This window comes from Labrus bergylta, chromosome 2 (assembly GCF_963930695.1).
Source record: "Labrus bergylta chromosome 2, fLabBer1.1, whole genome shotgun sequence".
Classification (NCBI taxonomy): Eukaryota; Metazoa; Chordata; class Actinopteri; order Labriformes; family Labridae; genus Labrus; species Labrus bergylta.
In genome coordinates, this window is record NC_089196.1 from 31,640,267 (window position 1) to 31,661,880 (window position 21,614).

Sequence of the window (21,614 nt, forward strand, 5' to 3'; positions counted from 1 at the left end):
AAGTTTAGTTTAAAAATAAAATAAATAAAGGTCTCGGATTGACGCCTGTGCCAAATGAAGGCAGGGTCATTTCATAGACTGAAGTAAATAAAAGGCCCGGGCAGCATATAAATCTTATATATATAAAAGGCTATGAAGTCTATTGTATGTGTGTGTGTATGTATGATCACTTTTGTGGTTACTGATGTTTGCTTTGTCGTGTGTATGAATTATTATTATGAGTGTGGAAACACTTTCTTTCTTTTGTATGCTGTGTTTTGATTTTGTTTTTAACCTCAATGTAAAGCACATTCAGCTTATCTGTAATGAAATGTGCTATATAAATAAAATTGCTATTGCTATAAATATAAATGCTGATTTTGTAAATGAAGGAACTCAAACAGAAGATGTGTGTCCAAAGTTCACAATTTAAAGTACAAAAAAAAAAGAAAATGTGCCACTGTGAAATGCAACTGATTTTTGCAGAAGTGCCAAAAACTGCAGTTCCTCCAGTCTCCACTTGAGGCAGACTCCAAAAGCCAGGAATCCACATCTGCACACCGTCTGCAACGCTGATGAAAGCTTTACGCGTCCGATGTTGAACTGTACGCTGCGGCTCTACCCTGATAATACAAACTTTAAAGGACATCGAGTGTGCTGACTTTTCTGTTTTTTTCTTTTTGGGGTCGTGCACCTGAAGTTTTATGACTGTTTGAGTGTGCTACTTCTTTTTGCTGTTGTCCCATATTAGAATGCCCATTTTGACAGCATTTTTATTTAATCTTGAAATGTGACCCCAGATCTCTCTGAAATATTTTTTATGATCCAGATTTTTTTACTGATGCAGATATAATGGAAAGCAGTAAAACAGCAAATACTTTTCAGATTCCCCGTTTTATATGACACGCAACCTCGAACACTGAAGAAAAAACACAGCTGCCATATGAATAAGGTAATAATCAAACACAAAAAGTAACTCGTCTAAATGCGCAACAGGGTACCCTGTGCACAGCCATTCTACTTTCTCAGGTGCTGGTCAGTTGCAGGAATATACAATGAAAACATAATAAACAAACACAATAATAAATGGCACTGTCCATGGTGACTATACAAAGTCTGTCAGAAGTAGTGCTGGTCAGGGTCTTACTTTGGTCTGGATCTGGGATGCGGGCACTAGCCGGCGATGGAGGTCCTGGAGGACCCGGCGGGCCTGGTAGACCCCTCTCTCCTTGGAGCCCTTGTGGACCACGGGGACCTGCGGAGAGGGAAGACAGAACCAAGACATGCGGTGACAGAAATAAGACATGTCATCACAAAGACGTGATTTTCATAGTGTTTCTGATTCTGCAGAGGCGGAGAACAATGACCGAGTGGTGGTGATAAATAACGTGATGAAAGGAGGATAAACTATGACGGAGACCAGAGAGGAAACAGATTAGAGAAAGTGCTGAGTGATGCAACGTAACTGTGCCTGGCAGGAGTGTGTGTGTGTGTGTGTGTGTGTGTGTGTGTGTGTGTGTGTGTGTGTGTGTTCATGTTCACTCAGCAGCTGGACAGAGCAGGAGAAGTGAACTGGTTGACTTTGTGCTTCTGTAATTAACAGGAGGAGGGTGTTTAACAGTGCTGGGTCATGAGAAAACTCAAATAAACACTGTTAAACTCTATAAAGTGTTCCTGGCACTGATTTAGAGTGAACTAAAGCATACACACCTCGAGCTTTTCTCATTATAACCTGTTTTAAAACGGTTCAGTTTGCAGGACGCCCCTGTGATGAACTGTTTTATAAACTCATTTGTTCCCATCTTGTTAAAATGTAATTGTTTCTTAAGGCTGTTTGTGTTGTGCACTAGCGTCATCGTATCCTCTTGTTGTGTTTTTATGCAGATCTTGTTCAAAATGAGTCATTTGGTGCTTTTCAGGGGCATGTGCCTCTCTGTTCAAGACAAATTTTCCCCAATGGGACAGTAATGCATGGTATCATATGGTATCATTTTGTATCGCATTATATCGTTTCGCATCAAATCGCATCATTTTGAACTGATCGTATTGTATCACTGTAAATTGAATTGCATCGTATCATTGCATCAAATAATCGCATCATATTGTATCATTTTAAACTGATCTTATCGTATCGTTTCATCGCGAATCCTATCATGATAACACACTTGCTGTTTAATTTATATAAAGGTATTTTGGTGAAAATAGTATGTCAGTGCCTATTCTGTTGTGATTTTATCAGTGAAAACAATTAAATGGATGTTCATTCTTGTGTTCGTATCACAAACAGCCTGTAGCTGGTCCAAATAGGCTGCCTGGTTTTCTCCCAGTCTATTATTTTAAATGTGTTTAAAAAAAAACCCACATCTGACCTCATTGTTTGGACTCTCCTGAGGTCTGCCCTCTAACCACCACCTCTTGCTCTCTTACAGGCCCACACTCACCACCTCTCTGTTTTATAAGCTGAGACAACATGCAATGACGGTCCACTAATTACTACTTTGCAGAGTAATGTTATTCCGGCTCTGATTTGACACCTCTGTGGACCACGTTCCCTCCGCCTCGGTAAACACTGCAGCATGACCGACCATGTTTTGGCTGCTCAGGGGGGGGGGGGGGGGAGACTGCAGGCTACAGTCTGCAGCACAGTGCTTCAAATGGCCGATCAAAGTGGCTCTTAAGAATCTATGTGACATGTTAGGGAAAACAATTTTCGTTTTGCCCAGCAGAATTATGGTTCCCTGGAGGATGCTGCGTCAAAATATGAGTCACAGCATGTAACACAACTCTCCTTTAACTTATCAGGACTCGTCATAACGTACAATATCACTGCTTCTAACACATGAGTTCCCTTTTTCTCCCATCTTTCCCATAACCTCTGACATTAAAAAAACACATTTATCTACATTTTTCCATGACATTGGAAGCATTCCAGCTCTCAAGTTTATCTTTCTCTTTGAAAAGAAAAAAATCATCACAATGAGGGAAACGCAGCTTGGGATGTAAGACATAGCTCTGGTTTTTGGGTACTTACGAAGTAATGGAGATAGAAAAAACAATAACACCGCAGGCATATGGAAATCATAAGGACCTGGGATTATTGTATATATAGCTCATGTTCGGTGCAGATTGAAGTCACATGGCGCTTCTTGGAAAGTGGGTTTGTAGTTTAACTTTTGCTCTAAATCTCAGCGTTGCCCAGCAGCAGGCACAGAGCAAGGGTCATATGTTCGCCTGCAAGGAGGAGAGTTCCTGCCTTCATGATCCAAAGCAGAGGTATAAAAGCCTTCAGCCGGAGCAGATGTTGAGACACACTTATACCAACGTTTAAGTCGCAGCTGCGTGTGGATTTACTTTTCCCTAACAGGTCATTTATTATTTGTACATAAAGCAGTGAAATCAGAATACAGGGAGCAGATTTATGATTCAGCATTTGTTCTGGTTCAGTAAGCAGCACATGTCAGAGACGCTTTATGTAGTCAGGAAAAATAAATGCCTTCGCTGCCCACTGGAACAGCAATTTTTAAAAACATATGATTTAAAAAAAATGCCCAAATGCCTCAGGGGCCACTGGAAAACGCTCAGACATTCACCGCTGGAGGGTCTGTGGGCTGAAGGAGCGGTTTGAGAGAGGAAGACAAATACTCCGGAGCAGGACGTCGAGGGTGTTTTGTAGGAGAGCCTTTCAAATGTCGTCTCCTACATGCAACAGGATAAAATGCTAAATCTTTTACAGACAATAGGATTATTGATCCAAGATGGGGCTTGGAATGGACGCCTCAGTACGTCTGTTTGTAGAGTAGTTTCTGCTCTCTCTCTCTCTCTCTCTGATCACATTCATCAGAGAGGAACTTTTTAGCTCTCACTAAGTCAGGGGGCATTTTCACACATGTACCAAACTCCAAAAATGTTCTGAAGTTTTCAGGGATAGATAACTCTGTTAAACACAAAAAAAGCAAATTTTATCCAGACTTCTTCCTGCCAGCCCCCTATGGAAATGTCTGCAAGAAGTCGCTGTGAGCCGGTGTGTGTGAACACAGCAGGTACGCTAATATTCACTACAAGTGAGTGGCAGCTTCTAAAGTTTGGATACTGCAACCGCTGCATAACCGATGCGATCCTCATGCAATGTTTTGAAACGGCCTCATTATGTTTTCTGCTCTTCAGAAAGTTCCTCTCCACTCATTTTTTTAGATACTGTGAGGTTGACCTGTTGCGTGTGGCAGCCATCATAGTATCAGACTCTTCTGCACATACGCCGTCCTGCCTGGTACCCCCCCACCCCCCACCCCCATGCAGATTGATGTGCATGTGTGATCAGGAGTGCATTATGTGAAAACTGCAAGGCTGTCAGGAACAGTCGATGTAAAAACAACAAAAAGAACCAAATCAGTTGTGCATGTTGAAGATCGTTGTTTGAACTCACCCTCTTTTTCATGTATAACTTAAAACTACACTGAAGGCCAATCCCTATCGTCTGTAACTACTCAAAATACCACAACAATCTACCACTTCATCCATACAGATATTTATTCTAGCATCCGTGCACTCTCTTTTACACTCTTGCTGCTTTTCTGCAAGTATTGCTTTTGTGTCTTATACAGTATATCTAAACTCGTATTATATACTCTTAAGTTTAGGTATGCAAAGGTCTTACATGTGGTGGTTTTTAGTTTCTAGTTTAGTTTATTTATTTGTTCTCGTTTAAAGTTGAGTGTATCAATTTCTTTGTCTGCATATTGAGATTAGTGTAAAACCAGTCACATTCCTTGTATGTGCCCGCTAACTTTGCCAAAATAATCGTTTCTGATAAGTGGACGGGCAAATTTACAACCGCCCTGCACACAATCCTTCAAAAAGATCAATATCTTCATGTGTTACTCTGAGTGAACTAAGAGGTGAGTGTGCTTCTACTCTCAGTCCTCTCTCACCTGCAGGTCCCGGGAATCCCCTGGATCCAGGGGTTCCAGATGGACCCCTCCCCCCGACATCCCCGCGAGGCCCACTGGGACCCGGCAGCCCTCGAGACCCTGACTTTCCTATAAGAGGAGGAAACAAGTCGTGAGTAATCATGAAGCTTTAACTGGTTTTACATCTTAAACGGTTTCACTTTCACTGTCTGAAAGGCGACCGTGGTAACAATTTACCATCTCTGCCAGGAAGCCCGTCTCTCCCCTTCTCACCCTGAGGACCTGCAAAGAAAACAGAGCGGTGATTTCATTTGAGGTGAAGCTTTGTGAGACTAAAATTGGGCTCGCACCACCTGGAGTAAGATGTGGTGTTAAATCCACTGAGGGAGGAAGAGAAATAAAGAAACTGAGAACAACACTCTTAATGTTATAAAGGCTGTTTTATATTTCATTTCCAAAATACTTTTATCATACTTACCTCATTTTGATTCACTTTAAGACCAAAAGAGAGTGATGGGATATTAAATGGTTCAATAAGTGTCTATTGCAGTCGGCCAATGATGCTGTGCCATTGGCCTGAGTGAAACACACTCTCTAGGTTAAAGGTCAACTCATCCCATTTCGACAACTCATTCAGTTCGCAGATGTTTGGGAGCGATGCATAAGCAGATATGCAGTTGTATTTCTCCTTAAAGACTGTTTAGGTGTGTTTTAAGAGAAGATTTCTTAAGAACTGTTGGTAAATGAAGCCCAGTCTCCATGTGTAAGAACACTGAGCAGGTGCTTCAGCTGAAACGACCAAGAAGACAGGAAGACCCCCGGGTGCTGACGAGGTTATTTGACACCTAACAGGATTATATTTTGACAATGGAAAGCATCGGGCTTCAGTGCAGGGGAGTCAAGACCTTGAAACCAGGTCTACTCCCGCATGGCATTTATGTTAGCTTACGTATACGATCGTTTTAGCCGCCATTAATATGAGATGCAACTTACAAATCACTGTGTATGAATGTGTGATGAATCGTGGGACCACTGCAGATTTCAAGGTGGAATCTGGTCTTAAAATATATATTTTTTAAAGATTTATTTTTAAGCTTTCATGCCTTTTTTGGATAGAGTCGAAAATCAGGGAGAAAGAGAGAGGGGGGGGATAGAAGCCCCAAGTCGGATTCAAACAGGGGTCGCCCGCTTCGAGGACTACAGCCTCCAAATTAGGAAGTGGACAGTCATGGGATAATACTCGAGTCAATGTCAACTAGTCACTTGAACCTCTCTGGGATGTTAAGATGTAACTGACAATCTTTCATAACTGCTTCTTCATATTCTACGTTTTCAAAGACAGCCTTCATGACCTTTCCTTTCAGTTCAGTCACGGAGGGCAGAAAGGAGAGCAGCAGTAAACGGGGCTCTTGCTTTTAGAGGAAATGAGTGTGCGTTGTGGAGGAAACGGGATATGAGCAGAGCTGAGCAGGTAGAGGACAGGAAAAGAGTTGCAGAGAGAGACTTCTGACAGAACCCTGTGGTACACCTGATGGATGACGGTGTGCTGTACTGACCTGCAGGCCCCTGCTCACCAGGAGCTCCCTGAGCGGCTGAGGCCCCCATCAACAACAAGGCCTCTGCTGCAGTTTCTCCTTTTCCCTGAAGGTGGCGATGTGACACGGAGGCTGGGGCAGCGAGTAATTGGACCTGGGATTAAAAACACATAAAAGAGAGACGGCTGTTAAACGATGCAACATCGAGGATTTGAATTTGGACATTCAGCCTTCTCTCCTACGGGCTGTAAACTCTGGAACGCATGATTAACAAAGGTCAAGTGCTGGCTATCGTCACATCTGTACTGTTGTAGTTCTATGTTACTGAGCGCTGGTTATTTAATTACCCTGTACACATAAAGGCCCAATCAGGGACAGGAGATGAAATGAGCTGCAACATGTCAGTTTTATGCAGGTTTGTCACTCTCTGATAGTTCTGTAGTGAAGACCACGCTAACTGAGACCAGAGAGCTGCAAGATCGAGACATTAAGGGATCCAGAGCAAGTTAAGATCAAGTCCAAGGCCGGCTTAGACCGAGACCATACACATCAATGAAAAATCATCATCTTGTGTGAAGCAGGCGTGTCACTCACTTAGACGTAACACCGGGAAGGTTGAGCAGCAGATAAAAATAAAAACCACAAATGAATTGAAGTTATAAATTCATAACTTTCCTTCTAATCACAGAGATGATGTGGAAAATATCCAATCAGTGGACTTGATTTAAAAACCGGAATCCGCCCAGTCTGACACAGAGACAAGACAGACTAAAAATGCTTTCAATTCCTAGACGAGACAGAGACCTTCAAAATGTGCTTGAGTACTACAATACTTCTCCCTGACCTAACACACCTTCCTTCCTTCCACCCAGAGATTCATCCTGCCAGCATGTCGGGACCAAGAGACCGAGGAATTCATTTGTCCCGGCGGCCATCGCCTTTTTAAACGACTAATTGTGTTTCTTTTCCCTCTGTTTTTCATCTATTGTATTTATTGTCAATTTGACTTTTACTTCTTAGTGTCCTTCTTATGTTGTCTGCTGATTGTTGGCTGGATGTTTGTATGTTTTTTACTGCTTTACTGCCCTCTCACAGGGATAATAAAAGCAGACTTGAATTGAGATTTAACACACAGGTATCGTTAAGACCCTGTTGGAACTATATCAAGATACTGCAGATGAGAGAGAACAGTCCATACCTTCTCCTCCAGCGAGTTCAGCCTGTCGCCCATAGCTGTGATTCGACTGCAGTTGAGACAATCTAAAAAAAAAACAAGAAATGATTTCTTTACCTACAGGAATCAGACTCTTAAATTTGAATATTTGACTTTTTGTTTTAAAAGTCAGCCAACACTCACTAGAAATAGACTCTCCTGTGCGTGCAGGCGGGCGTCGTAGTGTTGATGGTTTCCTCACTGCCTCTTGAGCTACGAGCTGGTTGGCCGCCTCTGTAGAAGAAGAAAACAACAAAGAAATAGATCAGTTATAGTGGATTCACCCTGAAAACAGTAACTTTAAAGGAGCAATATGTAACTCTGACACCTAGTGTTTAAAATGGGTACTGCAGTCCAAATTCAAAACATTGTAGAGAGCTGTCTCTCCCCCCCTCCTCTCTAGAGTCACACAGGTCACCATGTGGTGGACTCTGAAGCTTCAGTGTTTATCCAGCTCTGCATGGGTCTGTAAACCTTTCTGTGTTCTAACCTCTCTCCATTTTTCAAAAGCATCTCCAATATTGATCCTAGTTTGAGCACGTTTCTGCTCGTGGAGCTTATTAGAAACATGCAGAGGCTTTTTAGGTCGGGTACAATCACTTCTATCTGAACCACTTCTCTTGACCGCTTCCATCGCTGCAACACCTGTTGACCTGATAACTGCTCTCATATCTGGCAAACTGAGGGGTGTCCAAAATAGCTGTGTGGGGGCGTGTCTTAAAAGCGCCTACCTTCTCTGGTCCAAACAAATCCAGAGCATTCAGGAGCAGAATCTAAAGTTAGAAGGAGGACATACTGGCTGCTGCATTGTTGTCAGAGAAGCCAGCACTTCAACATAGCATGTTTCCTTAATGTCTGATCAGATAGTAAGATCACTTTATCATTTCAGTCAGTAGATATCTTACAGATTGCTCCTTTAAACATTTATATACAACATGTGTTAAAATAGTTCTAATCACAGGTGAAATTCTCAAAAAGATCGACTCGCAGTTAAACACATCTGTCCACCTACACTGTCCTACACAAATCAGTCCAAACATCTTTTGCAAACAAAAATGGAGGTTATCTGGTTTTAGTGACTAAAATGTGACAGTTCACAGTTTTTCTCCATGTTGTTGTCTCGTTGAAAGTTGACGTCTTTGAGTTCTGGACTGCTGCAATGACAAAACAAGACATCTGAGGACGTCACACTGAGTTCCTGGAAGTTATCCCCGGGCGTTAGTCGTCATTTTCTGACATTTAATAGACAAAACAAATGACTGAGTATTCCAGAAGATAGGCATTTACATAAATCGGTAATAAAAATGTTAATTTCAGCCAACAAATCAAAGGATTTACATCCACATTGAATGAGTCTGGAGGGTCATGATTTGCCAGAAGTAGTTTTTTCTCTCCTGCGGAAAAAAAAAAATCTGGAAACAAGTGTGTGGACGTGGCCTGCATGGACGGGTGTGTAGAACATCTGACTTTAAGAGCAGCAAAGTTAAGGTCCACAAAAAGACCAGCAATAAATGTTCCCTTTTTAAATTGTATCCACAAACTAACTCTATAAAACAAGTGACAAGTGCCTAACCGTAGGCCAAGGATTCTGGCACTGACGGCCATTATTCATTACTTTCTTTCTAAGAAATAAGAATTCAAGCCAGATATGAAGAAAATCCAGGATTGAGAAGAACAGATCACTTTCCTGCTCTGATAGTAGGGTTGCATAAAATTCTGTTTATGTGTCATGTTTAAATGTTAGCCAACTGTTAGACTGTCACATTTCCAAAGGTTAGAAACAGTCAGATAAAAAGAGACGACAATAAAAAGAGAGTGTCTGATTCTTCCAAATAATACGAGTATGTTTAATTTAGGACGGAGTACGGTTTTTACACTACCTCTGCCACTTTAAAGCAGCAATATAGGAATTTGGTTTGGAGTGCAGCCTGCTGTTGTAAAACAATCTGTGCTGTTACACCTTTCCCTCTGAGACTGCGTTCATCTGTTGACAAGCAGAGGGTGGAGAAGCCAGCAAAAATATGAGATGTGAAACAACCACAGAGACCGACAAGGTTCAGTAACATTACCAGATTCTGCACAAATATGATTCTGCAAGCGTCTTCAGCCAGTCGTCTGCAAACTGTTTGCATGTGGAGTATATGTACAGTATGTGTATTCATCTGTTACCATGACGTCTATAGACCTAGCTAAATGGCTACATTGGAGAGGGTAACATGCTAGTTTACAAAGCTAACTTGAAGCTCGACAAGTTAAGAGACAACTTTTTGGTTTAAGATGGATATTCAGTATTCATTTATTTGTTTGCAAACCTGAAACATAACTTTGGTTCGGTGACTTTCTGCATCGAGTAAAGCTGCTGAACATGAGACGACGATGACTCAGATAACAAGATAATGCAACAGCCTAACATTACGTCACAATCTGTGATGAATATTGTCTGCCGAGATGTAATCTCTGCTTCTTGATCGGTCACTCTCTCTTTTTCTCTCTTTAGCTTCCTCCGTCACCGTCCTCTGTGTCTCTTAGCCTCAGCTGTTATATCAAACAGTACAGAGACGGGCTAACTAGCTTCTTTTTATAACTGAAGGCTGCAGCGTTGTAAAGTCGTACACACTTCTCACAGGAGGACCTCGGCCTGCTGCCAAAGTTACATAGTTCAGTTAAAAAGAGACGCCATTCTCCCTGTTGAAAGTTATCGTACTATTAAATTGACCTTTTCAGCTTTTTTAAGTGGGAAAGTTACATATTGTTGCTTTAAAGGGAGACTTCACCTGTTGAAACATGAATCTGTATTGACATTGGGTCATATATGTAGAAATGTGAAATACATTTTGAAGTTGGTGCGTTCTTGACTGAGAAAAGGCAGAAAGTGTCTTTTTGGCTCATGTGGATGAAAGACAACAACTCCCAGAATGCACAGCACCGCAGGCCACTCCCACTAAGGTCCTCTATTTACAGACATTTACTACAACACATACGGCCGTTTCCTCAACTGATTCAGAGATTTCTTCCAGAAGGAATTAGCATCTTGTAAATTCCAGTCAGAAAACAGACTCTATGTCTGTGTCCATAGGCAAACAGTGAGAGCACCGACACTACCAGTCCACCCAGCTCGAGCCGGCCCCGGCTCCTCGTCCTCACCTCCGCCGACAGTCAGGCATTATGTCTCGGCTGCTGAGCTGCAAAATGAGGATTTTTGCGTCACTGGAAGTTCCTTTTCAGACTTAGAAATACAAAGATTTCCCGTCTCAGGGGAAAATGAGGGCGGGATGCACGACCATTCCAAAATACTACCATGATACAAAGATCAATGCAAATGGGTGAAGTATCCCTTTAACAGTTTCTCTTGCACAACATTTCCCCTATTGTTGCAACCTCTTATTCCTCAAGTGTCTTATGTAACAAAACGATCCGAGAGGAACAAAATGTCATCTCACTTTGTACTGTGGTTGAAATGACAATAAAGAAACTTGAATTGACGTCAACTTTAGTTACAGTCTCAGTGTTGAGAGAAGATGTTCCTCCAGGAATTAACTTTGTACTGTTTCTCTCTGTGCGGCGTTTCCTCCTGGAGAGCTTCTTACTAACAGCCAGGAATAACTGGCACATAGTTTTTAAAGTTGAAGCGCTGACAAAGATGGAGATCAGAAAAAAAAAACAGTTGCAGCTTTTGTGTGTGTAACATTTCCAAGAGACAAACATTGAGCATTTTGCATCTTTGCCAAGTTGCTCTCGTTTTGCCTTACATAAAAAACAAAAAACTCAGAGCCTGGGAGAGAGGGAGTGTAAAAGACAAAACAATAGTTTCCTTGTGCGGACAGAATGGGTCGTCTCAGCTCACATTCTGTCTTGCCTTCATTTTATGAAGTGTGGGAGGTTATGTCTGTGGGTTCTGGATGTTTTGAATGGGCAGACCTTTGTTGGAAATGCTAGACTGACTCCTTTGTCCGGCCTGGTCAGGCTCTGGTCGGAGCCAGGTGCTCCTGATACAAACAAGAGGGTGACACCTCATCAGCCACCAGGAGGCCCGACTACGCCAATCAGTGGACGACACAAACAGTCAGCACCAAGTGCTACGAGGGTCGTCAAAATCAAACGATACTGATACCTGTTTCGATACCATGAGACAAAACACAGAAGAGCTAGAAACCCAACGTTGGGTCATTAATTGTTTTTCTTAAAGCAACAATGTAAACATGTTTATTTCTGCTTTAAAATAAGACATTTTAATATTGGAGACCCTGGCTCTAGTGGACACTTCAGGAACTGCAGGTTTTTTTTTTTTTTTTTTTTTTTTTTTACATTTGCTTCATTTTTCAACACCAGAGGTTTTCCTCTTGGTCACATCACAAAGTCACAGATTGTGTCTACCTCTGCAAACCCAGGGAGGGGAAATGGAGAGCTTATTGTCATGAAGAATAATAATCATTTAGGAAATTTAAGATAAGAAAACATAACGCGTTTAGTGATGACCCACAGCGAGGGGAGAGAGAGAGGGCAACGAGGACGTCGACAGACCACATTGTTTTGGGTAAAGTGAGACTGCACCAATGATTCCCATCCTCAACCTCTGCCCTCATGATTTCACTGTTTTGATTCTTTATCTCAGAGGATTATATGTGTAGATGAAATTAAACTTCATGGGACTGAATAGTTATTTTTTTGGCTCTAAATTGGGAAAAAAAACTCTTCCATGTTTTGTTAATGTTATGTATCGTTTTGAACAGAGTAGGGTCGTTATGATTTTAAACTTCAACACATTAAAAACCATAAAATATAAACACCTCCTAGGCACCCAATCCTGGGTAATATATTGTGTTAATTCACCAGAAGATGCATGCATGACTCCTGCACACTGTCTAAATTCCTACAGAAATGTTGCCAATGTATTTGTGCAACATAAACAGAGTCATGTCCTCTTCTCTCTTCCTGTTTGTAAAAGATACAAGTTTAACATTCCAGCCAGTAAGTCCTCCTTCTAACTTCTGGTCTGAATGCTCTGGATTTGTTTGGACCAGACAGCGCTCTACAATGTTTAGAATTTGGGCTGCAGTACCCATTTTAAAAGCTAGGTGTCAGAGTTACATACTGCTCCTTTAATAAATAAATTATTCCAACAAATTCACAAATTTATTTACTTTACTAAAAATGAACATTAAACATCTGGTATTGTAAAAAGTATCAAAGTTAAGAACATTTAGACAACCTAAGAACAAACACTCCTCAGGAAATGTAGCGCTCGCCCCTAACCGCACCTCTTCTTCTTCTCCCTCTAGAGTGAAGAACATTCAAGCGCCAACATCCCCTCACCCACACTCGAGCTATTGTATGAAGCATTAATCTGAACTTTGGCTCAAGGACAACTGTCTCCCACACACCCCTCACACACACTCTCTCTCTGTCTGTCTGCAACAACACAATTTAAATCCTGCAAGACCCCTCTTCTCTTCTGCGTCTCCCATGAGAGAGGCGTTAAGGCTGCAGCGTGTGTGTGTGTGTGTGTGTGTGTGTGTGTGTGTGTGTGTGTGTGTGTGTGTGTGTGTGTAGATGTGTGTGTGTGTGTGAAGTATTAAAGACACAGGAAGACCGGGATGCCTCTGGTATGATCCATTGCTCCCTTGGCCAACAACAACATCATCACAGTTAATGAATGCCCCCCCGATGGACCCGGCTCATCGTATCCCTCTTTGTTCTCTGTGGGCTAATTGTCCCAGCAGGGGGTGGGGGGGGGGGGGGGGGAACGTGTGAATGTATTTGACCCCGTGTTGCACTGGGTCGTAATCAGGGCTCGAGTCAGAGCTCCTTATTAGAGGAAGAACTCTCCCCGCGGAGAGTTCAGCGGGACAGAGGCCGACCTGACATCAGCACTCTGTCTATTGCTCTACTTTTTCTCACACACACACACACACACACACACACACACACACACACACACACACACACACACACACACACACACACACACACACACACACACACACACACAGAGCTCAGACGTTTGTTTAGACACTCTGAATAATCCTTGCCCCCCGCTGGTGCATTAGGGAGATATGAGCCGAGGTCACATAGAGAAGGTTATCTTTAACTCTTCTATAATTGAGTCTGTGTATTCAGAGGATTAAGAAAGATGGCCTTTAAGGACTTTTTAAAAACTCTATAAAATATTCACCTCCTCACTCGTGTGATACAATCATCACATCGCTCCGCTAAAAAATGGTTACTTTAATAAAGAGTAAATAAAGTGCTCTGTACAGTTCCCAGCAACATAGACTAGATAAATGGTCAAAGAAGAACAAGACAGCGGGAGAAAAGAAGAAGAAGAAGAGGACAGTGGGGACAGCGGTGAAAAGAAGTTAAAGGGTGAAGCATGATGAGAGGGGAAACTGTCTCAATCTGTCATATCTGATATACTCTGTATAGAATGTGATAAAGACATGTTGTTGTTACGCCTGCAGTGACAAGAAAAAACAAACTCACACTTTAGAACAACTTTGTCAGACCGAACTCATCGATGTTCAGTGCAGTCATCCAAAAGTCAAGAGGAGCTCTAACAGATCGAAGGTCAGACGGAGCAGTGAAACTGAAGGGTCTGCCAAGCCACACATGTAGCTGCGTGGGCCTGTTTTCCCCTCTGCTGCTGCACTAAAAGACACACACACTGATCAGCCTGTCAAATAAAAAAAAAAAGAACTTCCAAGTGTAATTCAACTCTCATAAAATGTGTTTGTTTGAAAGCTCTCATGCAGCAGCAAAGACCTGGAAGAATCTCCAAAACTTCTGCTCGCCGTCTTGCTCATCATCTCGATGTGGGCGTAAATGAGCTGCGTCAGCATGAGAGGCGCAGAGTAAAGGTGCAGGAAGGTATCCCAAATTTAGCATTTTTAAAGGTTGGATTTATCACAGCCGCGAGAATGATACTGCGAAATTGGAAGGACCCCCAGGCGCCCCGCTGTGAAGGAATGGACTGACGAAATGGTTAAGATCTCTTCATGTGAAAACATGTTGGGAGAAATGAATGTTGGTGGAAAGATGACGGAGATATGGGATCTGTTTTGGCAACATGTTGAACTAAGGTCATAGAATGGACTCATGTTGGTGGTTGTACCTCTCTCATGTCTGTGGCATTATTTTGTTATTTTTGTTATCTCATGCTAGGAGATGACTTGCATGCTTGGCCTAAGTGCTCTTTACTTTTTTTGTTGGTATAAGATGTGCTGCATTGTTTAAAAAAAACTGTTAAAGTTAAACAAAAAAAGGTGCAGGAATTTTTCTCTCCCCATTCAAACGCTAAACAAGAGCAAACTGCGCTGAGCAGGACGACTTTTTGGCCGTCCTGAATTTCATAAGCGCTATTACCAACTGCAAATCATTCTTAATAAATGAATGAATTACTATTTTTATTTTCAAACTACAACTGTAACTTTGTACCTCTAGTCTGCTCTGAATTTGAAAGAATTGTTTTAATGTATTTCAACTTTTATTCTTGCTCTTGTTAATTGTTTTTTCTTTAAGATTTACTTGCCTTGATTTTAGAAAGGACAGTAGGAAATCAGGAGAGAGCGGGGAATGAAAGGAGCCACAGGTCAGACTTAAGCCAGTGCTATACCTGCGTACATGGGGCATTTCATTTTCTCTGTATCATGAATTTGCATCAGTGTGTCTGATGTGTGCTTGACAAGTTATAATTTCTCTTGAGTTTCTCGACAGCTGAGTTTCTTGCTCTAAGTTTAAAAAACTGGGAGATAGCTGATAGAGATAAAAACATGAAGTGCACCTCAAACAAGCATTAGAAAAGTTTTTGTTTTCAAAGAAGTGAGAGCAGATAAAGAGAGAGAGAGAGAGTGCATGCGGCTCGCCTCAGTAACACACTGTTTGTGAGCCAACATCACACACACACACATTTAGTGCCAAGTGTGAACAAGACGAGAGAGGGGGAAAGCCCTCGATCTGAACTGACTGCATCTGAGACCAGAATCTAACAACACATTAGCAACCTTCTGTTACCATTATGTCATTATGTTATCATTTAAGCAGCTTTGTTCCAGGCTGATTGTTATTACTGGCCACGGAGACCCCTGATTGGAGCTCTGCTGGGACCACCAGAGCGAGAGTCCAGGGAGCAATGACCACGACTGCAGCTGCAGCTCAGAGAAGTGTGTGTGTGTGTGCACGGGGGGCTATTGTGTGCATGGTTTTTGTTTGTGTGTGTGTGAGTGTGAGAAAGTGCACGCTGGCTGTGTTATTAACGGAGCCAAGGTCATTCCTTCAGTGATATTCTCCCAGTGAAAATAAACCGGAGTCCTCATGCTAAGAGCCCAGTTAGCCCTGCCAACCAGAGCCCTTAAACACACAGCTCACACTCAGCCGCACCAAACTCATCACCTCCCGAGGTTTATTTGTTCTCCACTTCTGCAGAAAGATTCAGCCGGCTGCAGGAGGACAGGCTGCAAGTAACTTCACAAATGAAAGAGTTGGACTTTTTCTTTTTTCTTTTGTCTGCAGCGGAGGGTGGAAGGTTTTGAAAGCCTGTCTGTTTTTTCTTTGAGTCTAACTTTGGCATCTCAAAGTTTGAAGTTAAAGTGAGTAGATCCGCTACACAGCCTGGCAGCAGCTCTGAATGCAACCATCAAAAACACGCACGCACGCACACACACACACACACACACACACGCGAAGCAGTGAGCAGACACAGCAGACCGTAAGTTCCTGATCCATCTCTGTCGGGTCAATTAGCTGAGCTCAGCGCTGCAGCATCATTAGTGACCAGCTGCTGACAGAAAACTGAGGGAGGTGTTTGTCTCTGTCTCTGCAGCGCCTCAGACAGACTGAGTAGAGAATACACACACACACACACACACACACACACACACACACACACACACACACACACACACACACACACACACACATCCAGTCCATTCATGGAGAACACTGCACTCTTTAAAATACGCCAAGCTGAACAAGGTGTCAACTCGGACCATATGTTTGCTGAGCGAGCAGCTTCTTTTGCCTTTTCTGAATCCAAAGAAGACAAATGTGTTGTGTTCCTTCATTCCCTTCTTCTCCCTCTTTCTTTCTTTCTGTCACCTTATAGTCCTTTTCCAGGGTGTAGATTTTTTATTGTTGTGTGGTGCAAAGTAAATGCTCATCAAAGTGATTTTAAAACATTCAATGATTAAGAGATATCTGCTTCTCAACTGATGGCTCTTTTGACAGAACCCCTCCATGTCTAACTGTTAGCCGTGCCATGTGGGAGGGAGAGAGACTCGAGACGTTTTCATACAAGAATATCCGGATCAGTCCTCCTGAAATTTTCTAGATAACTTCAGGAGGACTGATCCGGATATTCTCCCGACCTGGCTGCTCACATATGCTCATTGCATTTATATCAATGCAACGTGTAGTTCAGCAGAACATACTGGAGAACAGTTCAAACATGCACAGAGATCGTAGCGGCTTCGTGCTTACACTCTATGCACCGTGCAGCAGTCCTATATAAACGTCACTCCCCCCTCCCATTGGCTCGAGCTAAATTCTCCGGATAATTTCCTGCTGCCTTCTCACATCAGCCCACTCGGACTTGCTGCGGAAAAAATACAAGGGGCCTTGCAGGAGAAACTCCAGGTGAAGTCTGAGTGAAAAATTGCGTTGATTGCGTTTACACATATACAGCTCTTCTGGCATAAATCAGGAGTTTTTCAGGAGTTTTCTGCAAGTGTGCATGCACTATAAGGTGTCCTCCCGCTGTGAGATTCACGTGTGAACAACCAGATCAGGAGGATTTAAAAATTCTCTGATAAACATTACCCTGCATGCACACAAATAAAAAGTGACTTCTATCACTCCTCCTTCAGCTGAGGTTTGAATCTCTTTTCAATCCTTGTCATGAAAAAAAAAAAAAAGATCTTCTGGACTGACTTTGACCTTTTCATAGATGATCATAACAAATAGATCTCAGGCGATATTTAAGGGTAATAAATCTGGCCCAATCAGGATCCTCGACCTTCCAAACAGCTGATGTCTCTCAGTCATCTGCGTTTGGTGCTCTGCCCGCTACGAACCTGCGTCTGACCCAGCGTTAAATGCTCTTTCCCAGGGCTGCAGGTTCTTTTATTAGGTGATTGCCTCAAAGGACACACTTCATCATTTCCTTGCATTGGAACTGTCCCTGAGCACGAGAGCGAGGCGGGCCCCACACACACTTGCACAAGTTCAGCTGGGAAATCCCAGGTGAGAAGGAGGCGCGCCCTTCCTTAAAAAAAAAAAAACAACCGGTCAGATAATTGATCCCATGAGGCGTCGAGAGGTGAGCAGAGTGCGCCTGAACGCTCACCTCCACACAGCTTCAAAAACAAGTGCACCCAGGCTGCAGGTCTACATCTGCTCTGGTTTACAAGTCTATACGAGAGGTGTCGCAAAGACTCTGCTGCAAAATGAAAACCCACGCACGCCGAGGCCTCCGGGACCCTGAGGTGAGAGCGTGCAGGGTCACACACACACACACACACACACACACACACACACACACACACACACACACTGCACCTCATCAATCAGCACGGACGCTTAAACACAGGCAGAGTGGGCAGCAAACAGTCGTCACACCACTTTAAACACACACACCCTCCACACAGCGAGACCCCCATCAGTCACTACAAAGGCTGAGAATAATTAATGATATTTGGACAAGTCACTGCATCTGAGGAAAAGATTTATGAACCTGTACTTTCAGAAGAACCTTTCAGATATGTTAGCCTCATGTGTACATTTTTTTATGGTACAAAGAAACTACAGTTCAGATTTTGTGTATGTTTTTGATTAAATGTTTTAATGTCTATGTTTTCCATGTTTCTTGTTTTCACCTGGATGCAAAAAACAAATCTCCCCTCAGGGTCAACAAAGTTGAAGTGTAAATATTTCAGGCATGTTGCAAAAACACATCCACACAAACTGAGAGAAATGCTGCAACGACCAGCGCTGTCGTTTCACTAATTGTCCTCAGTTTCGGTTCTGTAGATTCTCACATCAGTCCTGTCAGCTCCTCCTGCCCCCTCCAGATGTGCTCACACACACAGCCTGTAATCTTCCCAGGAAGGAGGAGGGTCTCCTGCCGCTCCTCCCGCCTCCCTGTGTCGGACAGACAGCGCTGTCTTTCGCTCACCTTCCCTCTCACTCACTCTCCCTCTGTCTCTCACTCTCTCTGTTTTTCCAGCACATGTCTCCAGTGATGCTGATGGCAGCGATGGGGTTGTGCGTCTCCCCCCTCCCCCGGCAGGCGGTGGTGTGTAATTACAGAGCAGCGGCGGGGCTGAATGGTCTGACTGGTCGGGGGGGAGACTCTGCGGTATGCTGACAGAGGTGTTTGTCTGGCCTGAAGACATGTGCTGCTCCCACTGGCATTCTGGGACAGGAGACTGGCCTCGCCGGGCACAGACATCTCTGCACAGGATGCAGCTCTCACCCTCCATAACCTCCCTCCTGTCAGGCTTCCTGCTTATTGTATTTTTCCAGAAGGTTCCATCGTGAGACCCGTAACTATTAGCCCCAGACTGTCGAGAAAAAAACCTGCAGGGCACCTGTAGATACTAATTACAGGCGAATTGAGCTTTGTTTCCAAATCACTCAGCGGCCTCTAATTACTGAGCAGAGCTGCCTCCCTCTGTTTGTTAACCACGACCTTTTTTCATACATGAACTACCTGAAAATGTCTGGAACACTTCAGGACAGGCTGCTCCTGAAATGTTCATTAGCTGCTTGTTCATTGGCTCCTCACAGCAGATGTGATAAAAAGGCGACGTAGCAACGGTGGACGAAGCAACAGCGCCGGACGCTACGATGACAGTTTACATCAATGTGTGCTTCAACATAGCCCAAAAGAACGTGAGGAAGAACATGCTGGTGAGCAGAAAAGAGTATGCATCTGCTTCCTTACGTGCATGACGAACTCACAGGTCGCTCACTGGCTGAATGACATATCATCACCACCGACTTCCTCGCAGTGAATTTTCTGGATATTTCCTGCTGTGCTCACCAGCTCACCTTGACTCCATGCAGGAAGATTTACAAGGTGTGGGTAGGCAGGAAAAATCCAGGAAAAAAAGGCAATTTGCTTATTATGCAAGTAGGTCATCCCAAAAAAATGTCTGTAAACTTCCAGGAGTTTTGTGCATGTGAGAAAAGGTTATAAGTCAACATTTCAAGTCAAGCCTGTACAGTCTCTTTAAAAAAGAAAGCTTCATTTGGGTCAACGGTCAGGATGTTTTACTCATAAATGATGCTTTCCAAATCTGAAGCAAGTTGTTTGTCTGCTGAGTGCCACTGTGTCAATAAAATGTGAAGGTTAAAATGACAAATAGGAGCTGGAAGGGCAAATTCACGGGTGAAAAAAAAATGAACAGTTTGCATTCATAGAAGCGGCTCACCCTGAACATTTCTGGAAGAAGTTCAGGAGTTTTGTGCATGTGTGAAAACACCACATTTGTTGTTGTGTGTAGCAGTGTGCTGGTGTTCATGTTTTTAACAAAAGCTTGCAGATTTCTTCTTGGTCATCTTCGAGCTGCTCGATCATACAGAGACGCGTCGGCCTCCGCTCCACAAAAGCCTGAATGCATCTGGGGGGAAAACAGAGCTGGGAGCACTGGTGGAGTTTGGCTGCGTGTGCATACGGGCGACCAAATCTAATAAGTGATAAAAATGGATTCGAGCAAACTGAGAGCTCTCCCTGCTGCTTTACTCCTAGATGAGGAGGGGGAAAATGAGGCGGTGGATAAAACAAAGAGACAGAAACCACAACACAGAAACACAATCTGCTGTTTACACTAACACAAGAGAACAGAAAACCTAAACAGATTTAAAAATGGCATCACTCCAATCTTCTGTTGTCAAAAACAAAACAAAGAAACAAAGGCCCGTGGCAAAATGGAAACTATTCTCTCAGTGCAATGACAGCAGACAACGCTGCGGTCTGTGTAAAGCAGCTGAAATAAGTGGTAGGCACATCTGTGCTGCTGATTTGATGTAGTATGTGGTCAGGAGAAGCTTTCGCTAAAAAAACCCAGCCGCACAGTCTTTAAATGTTTCCTCCACTTGAAAGCAGCAGATGTCTAATAAAAGCATGCCGCTGCTCACACCCTGCGGTTTTTATTAAGAGAGACACAATAACACAGAAGCCCGATGACACCCGGCTCCTCCCTCCTGACCCGGCTTCACCCAAATAAAAAGCTGCTCCACTGCGTCACCCTCCCTGTCAATGACCTCGGCTGGCAGCTCCTCCAGTGATGTGTGACCCCCCCTCCTTCTTTCCCTCCATGTGTCTCCCATGTTGTCACCAAGGAAACCAGGGTAAACAGGACTCCAGGGCTGCAGACCAGGAGATGACTGGAAGAGAAAACACACTCCTTCTTCTTCTTCTTCTTCTGCTGTTTCAGAGCGGCAGGGAGGGGTCTTGTCTCGTCTGTGACCTCTGATTATAAAACACTCTCCACACACCGCAGTCATTAAACACCACTCCTCTCACTCGGCCAACAACACTGCTGCAAAAAAGACCAAAAAAAACAAATAGCTCTAAAAAACAGCTGGGAGTAACAGAACCAGACCTCGACACACACACACTCATAGATGCACCCACGTACTTTGAACGCATCGCTGCTGACTGCACACATTCTAAACATCATGCAGGCTGCTCCGAGCTGCTGCAACACTTTAGAAGAGACCTAAAATGAGCGAGACAAAATCAACATTATGTGGGGCTGGAATGGTCTTACGGTTGATGCCATCACTTCTCATGGGTTTGACATCGTCGCAGTGAAAAGTTGCACGAGATCTGAGGAAATTTCAAACGCGGCTAAAATAAAGTCTGGAGGGGAAAGTAAAACAAACGGACAAGTTTGAATGAGTTGAGCTTATTTGACTTGTTATTTAGAAAAAGTGCACAAAGTCTGTGAGTTATAATCCCCGCAGGGATCGTCTGTAAGGAGT

General features: G+C 43.3%; 1 protein-coding gene across 1 annotated transcript in view; it reads right to left on the bottom strand.

The window, feature by feature from the left end:
- Nucleotides 1-1,126: 1,126 nt before the first annotated feature.
- The window catches only part of emid1 (EMI domain containing 1), a gene marked incomplete at its 3' end in the record, with an annotated part of 62,660 nt that continues 42,172 nt past the window's right edge, over nucleotides 1,127-21,614 (bottom strand). The window contains 6 exon segments of the mRNA XM_065951700.1: nucleotides 1,127-1,234; nucleotides 4,908-5,015; nucleotides 5,124-5,168; nucleotides 6,443-6,575; nucleotides 7,620-7,681; nucleotides 7,779-7,868. Of these exon segments, the coding sequence (XP_065807772.1) occupies nucleotides 1,127-1,234; nucleotides 4,908-5,015; nucleotides 5,124-5,168; nucleotides 6,443-6,575; nucleotides 7,620-7,681; nucleotides 7,779-7,868 (546 nt within the window).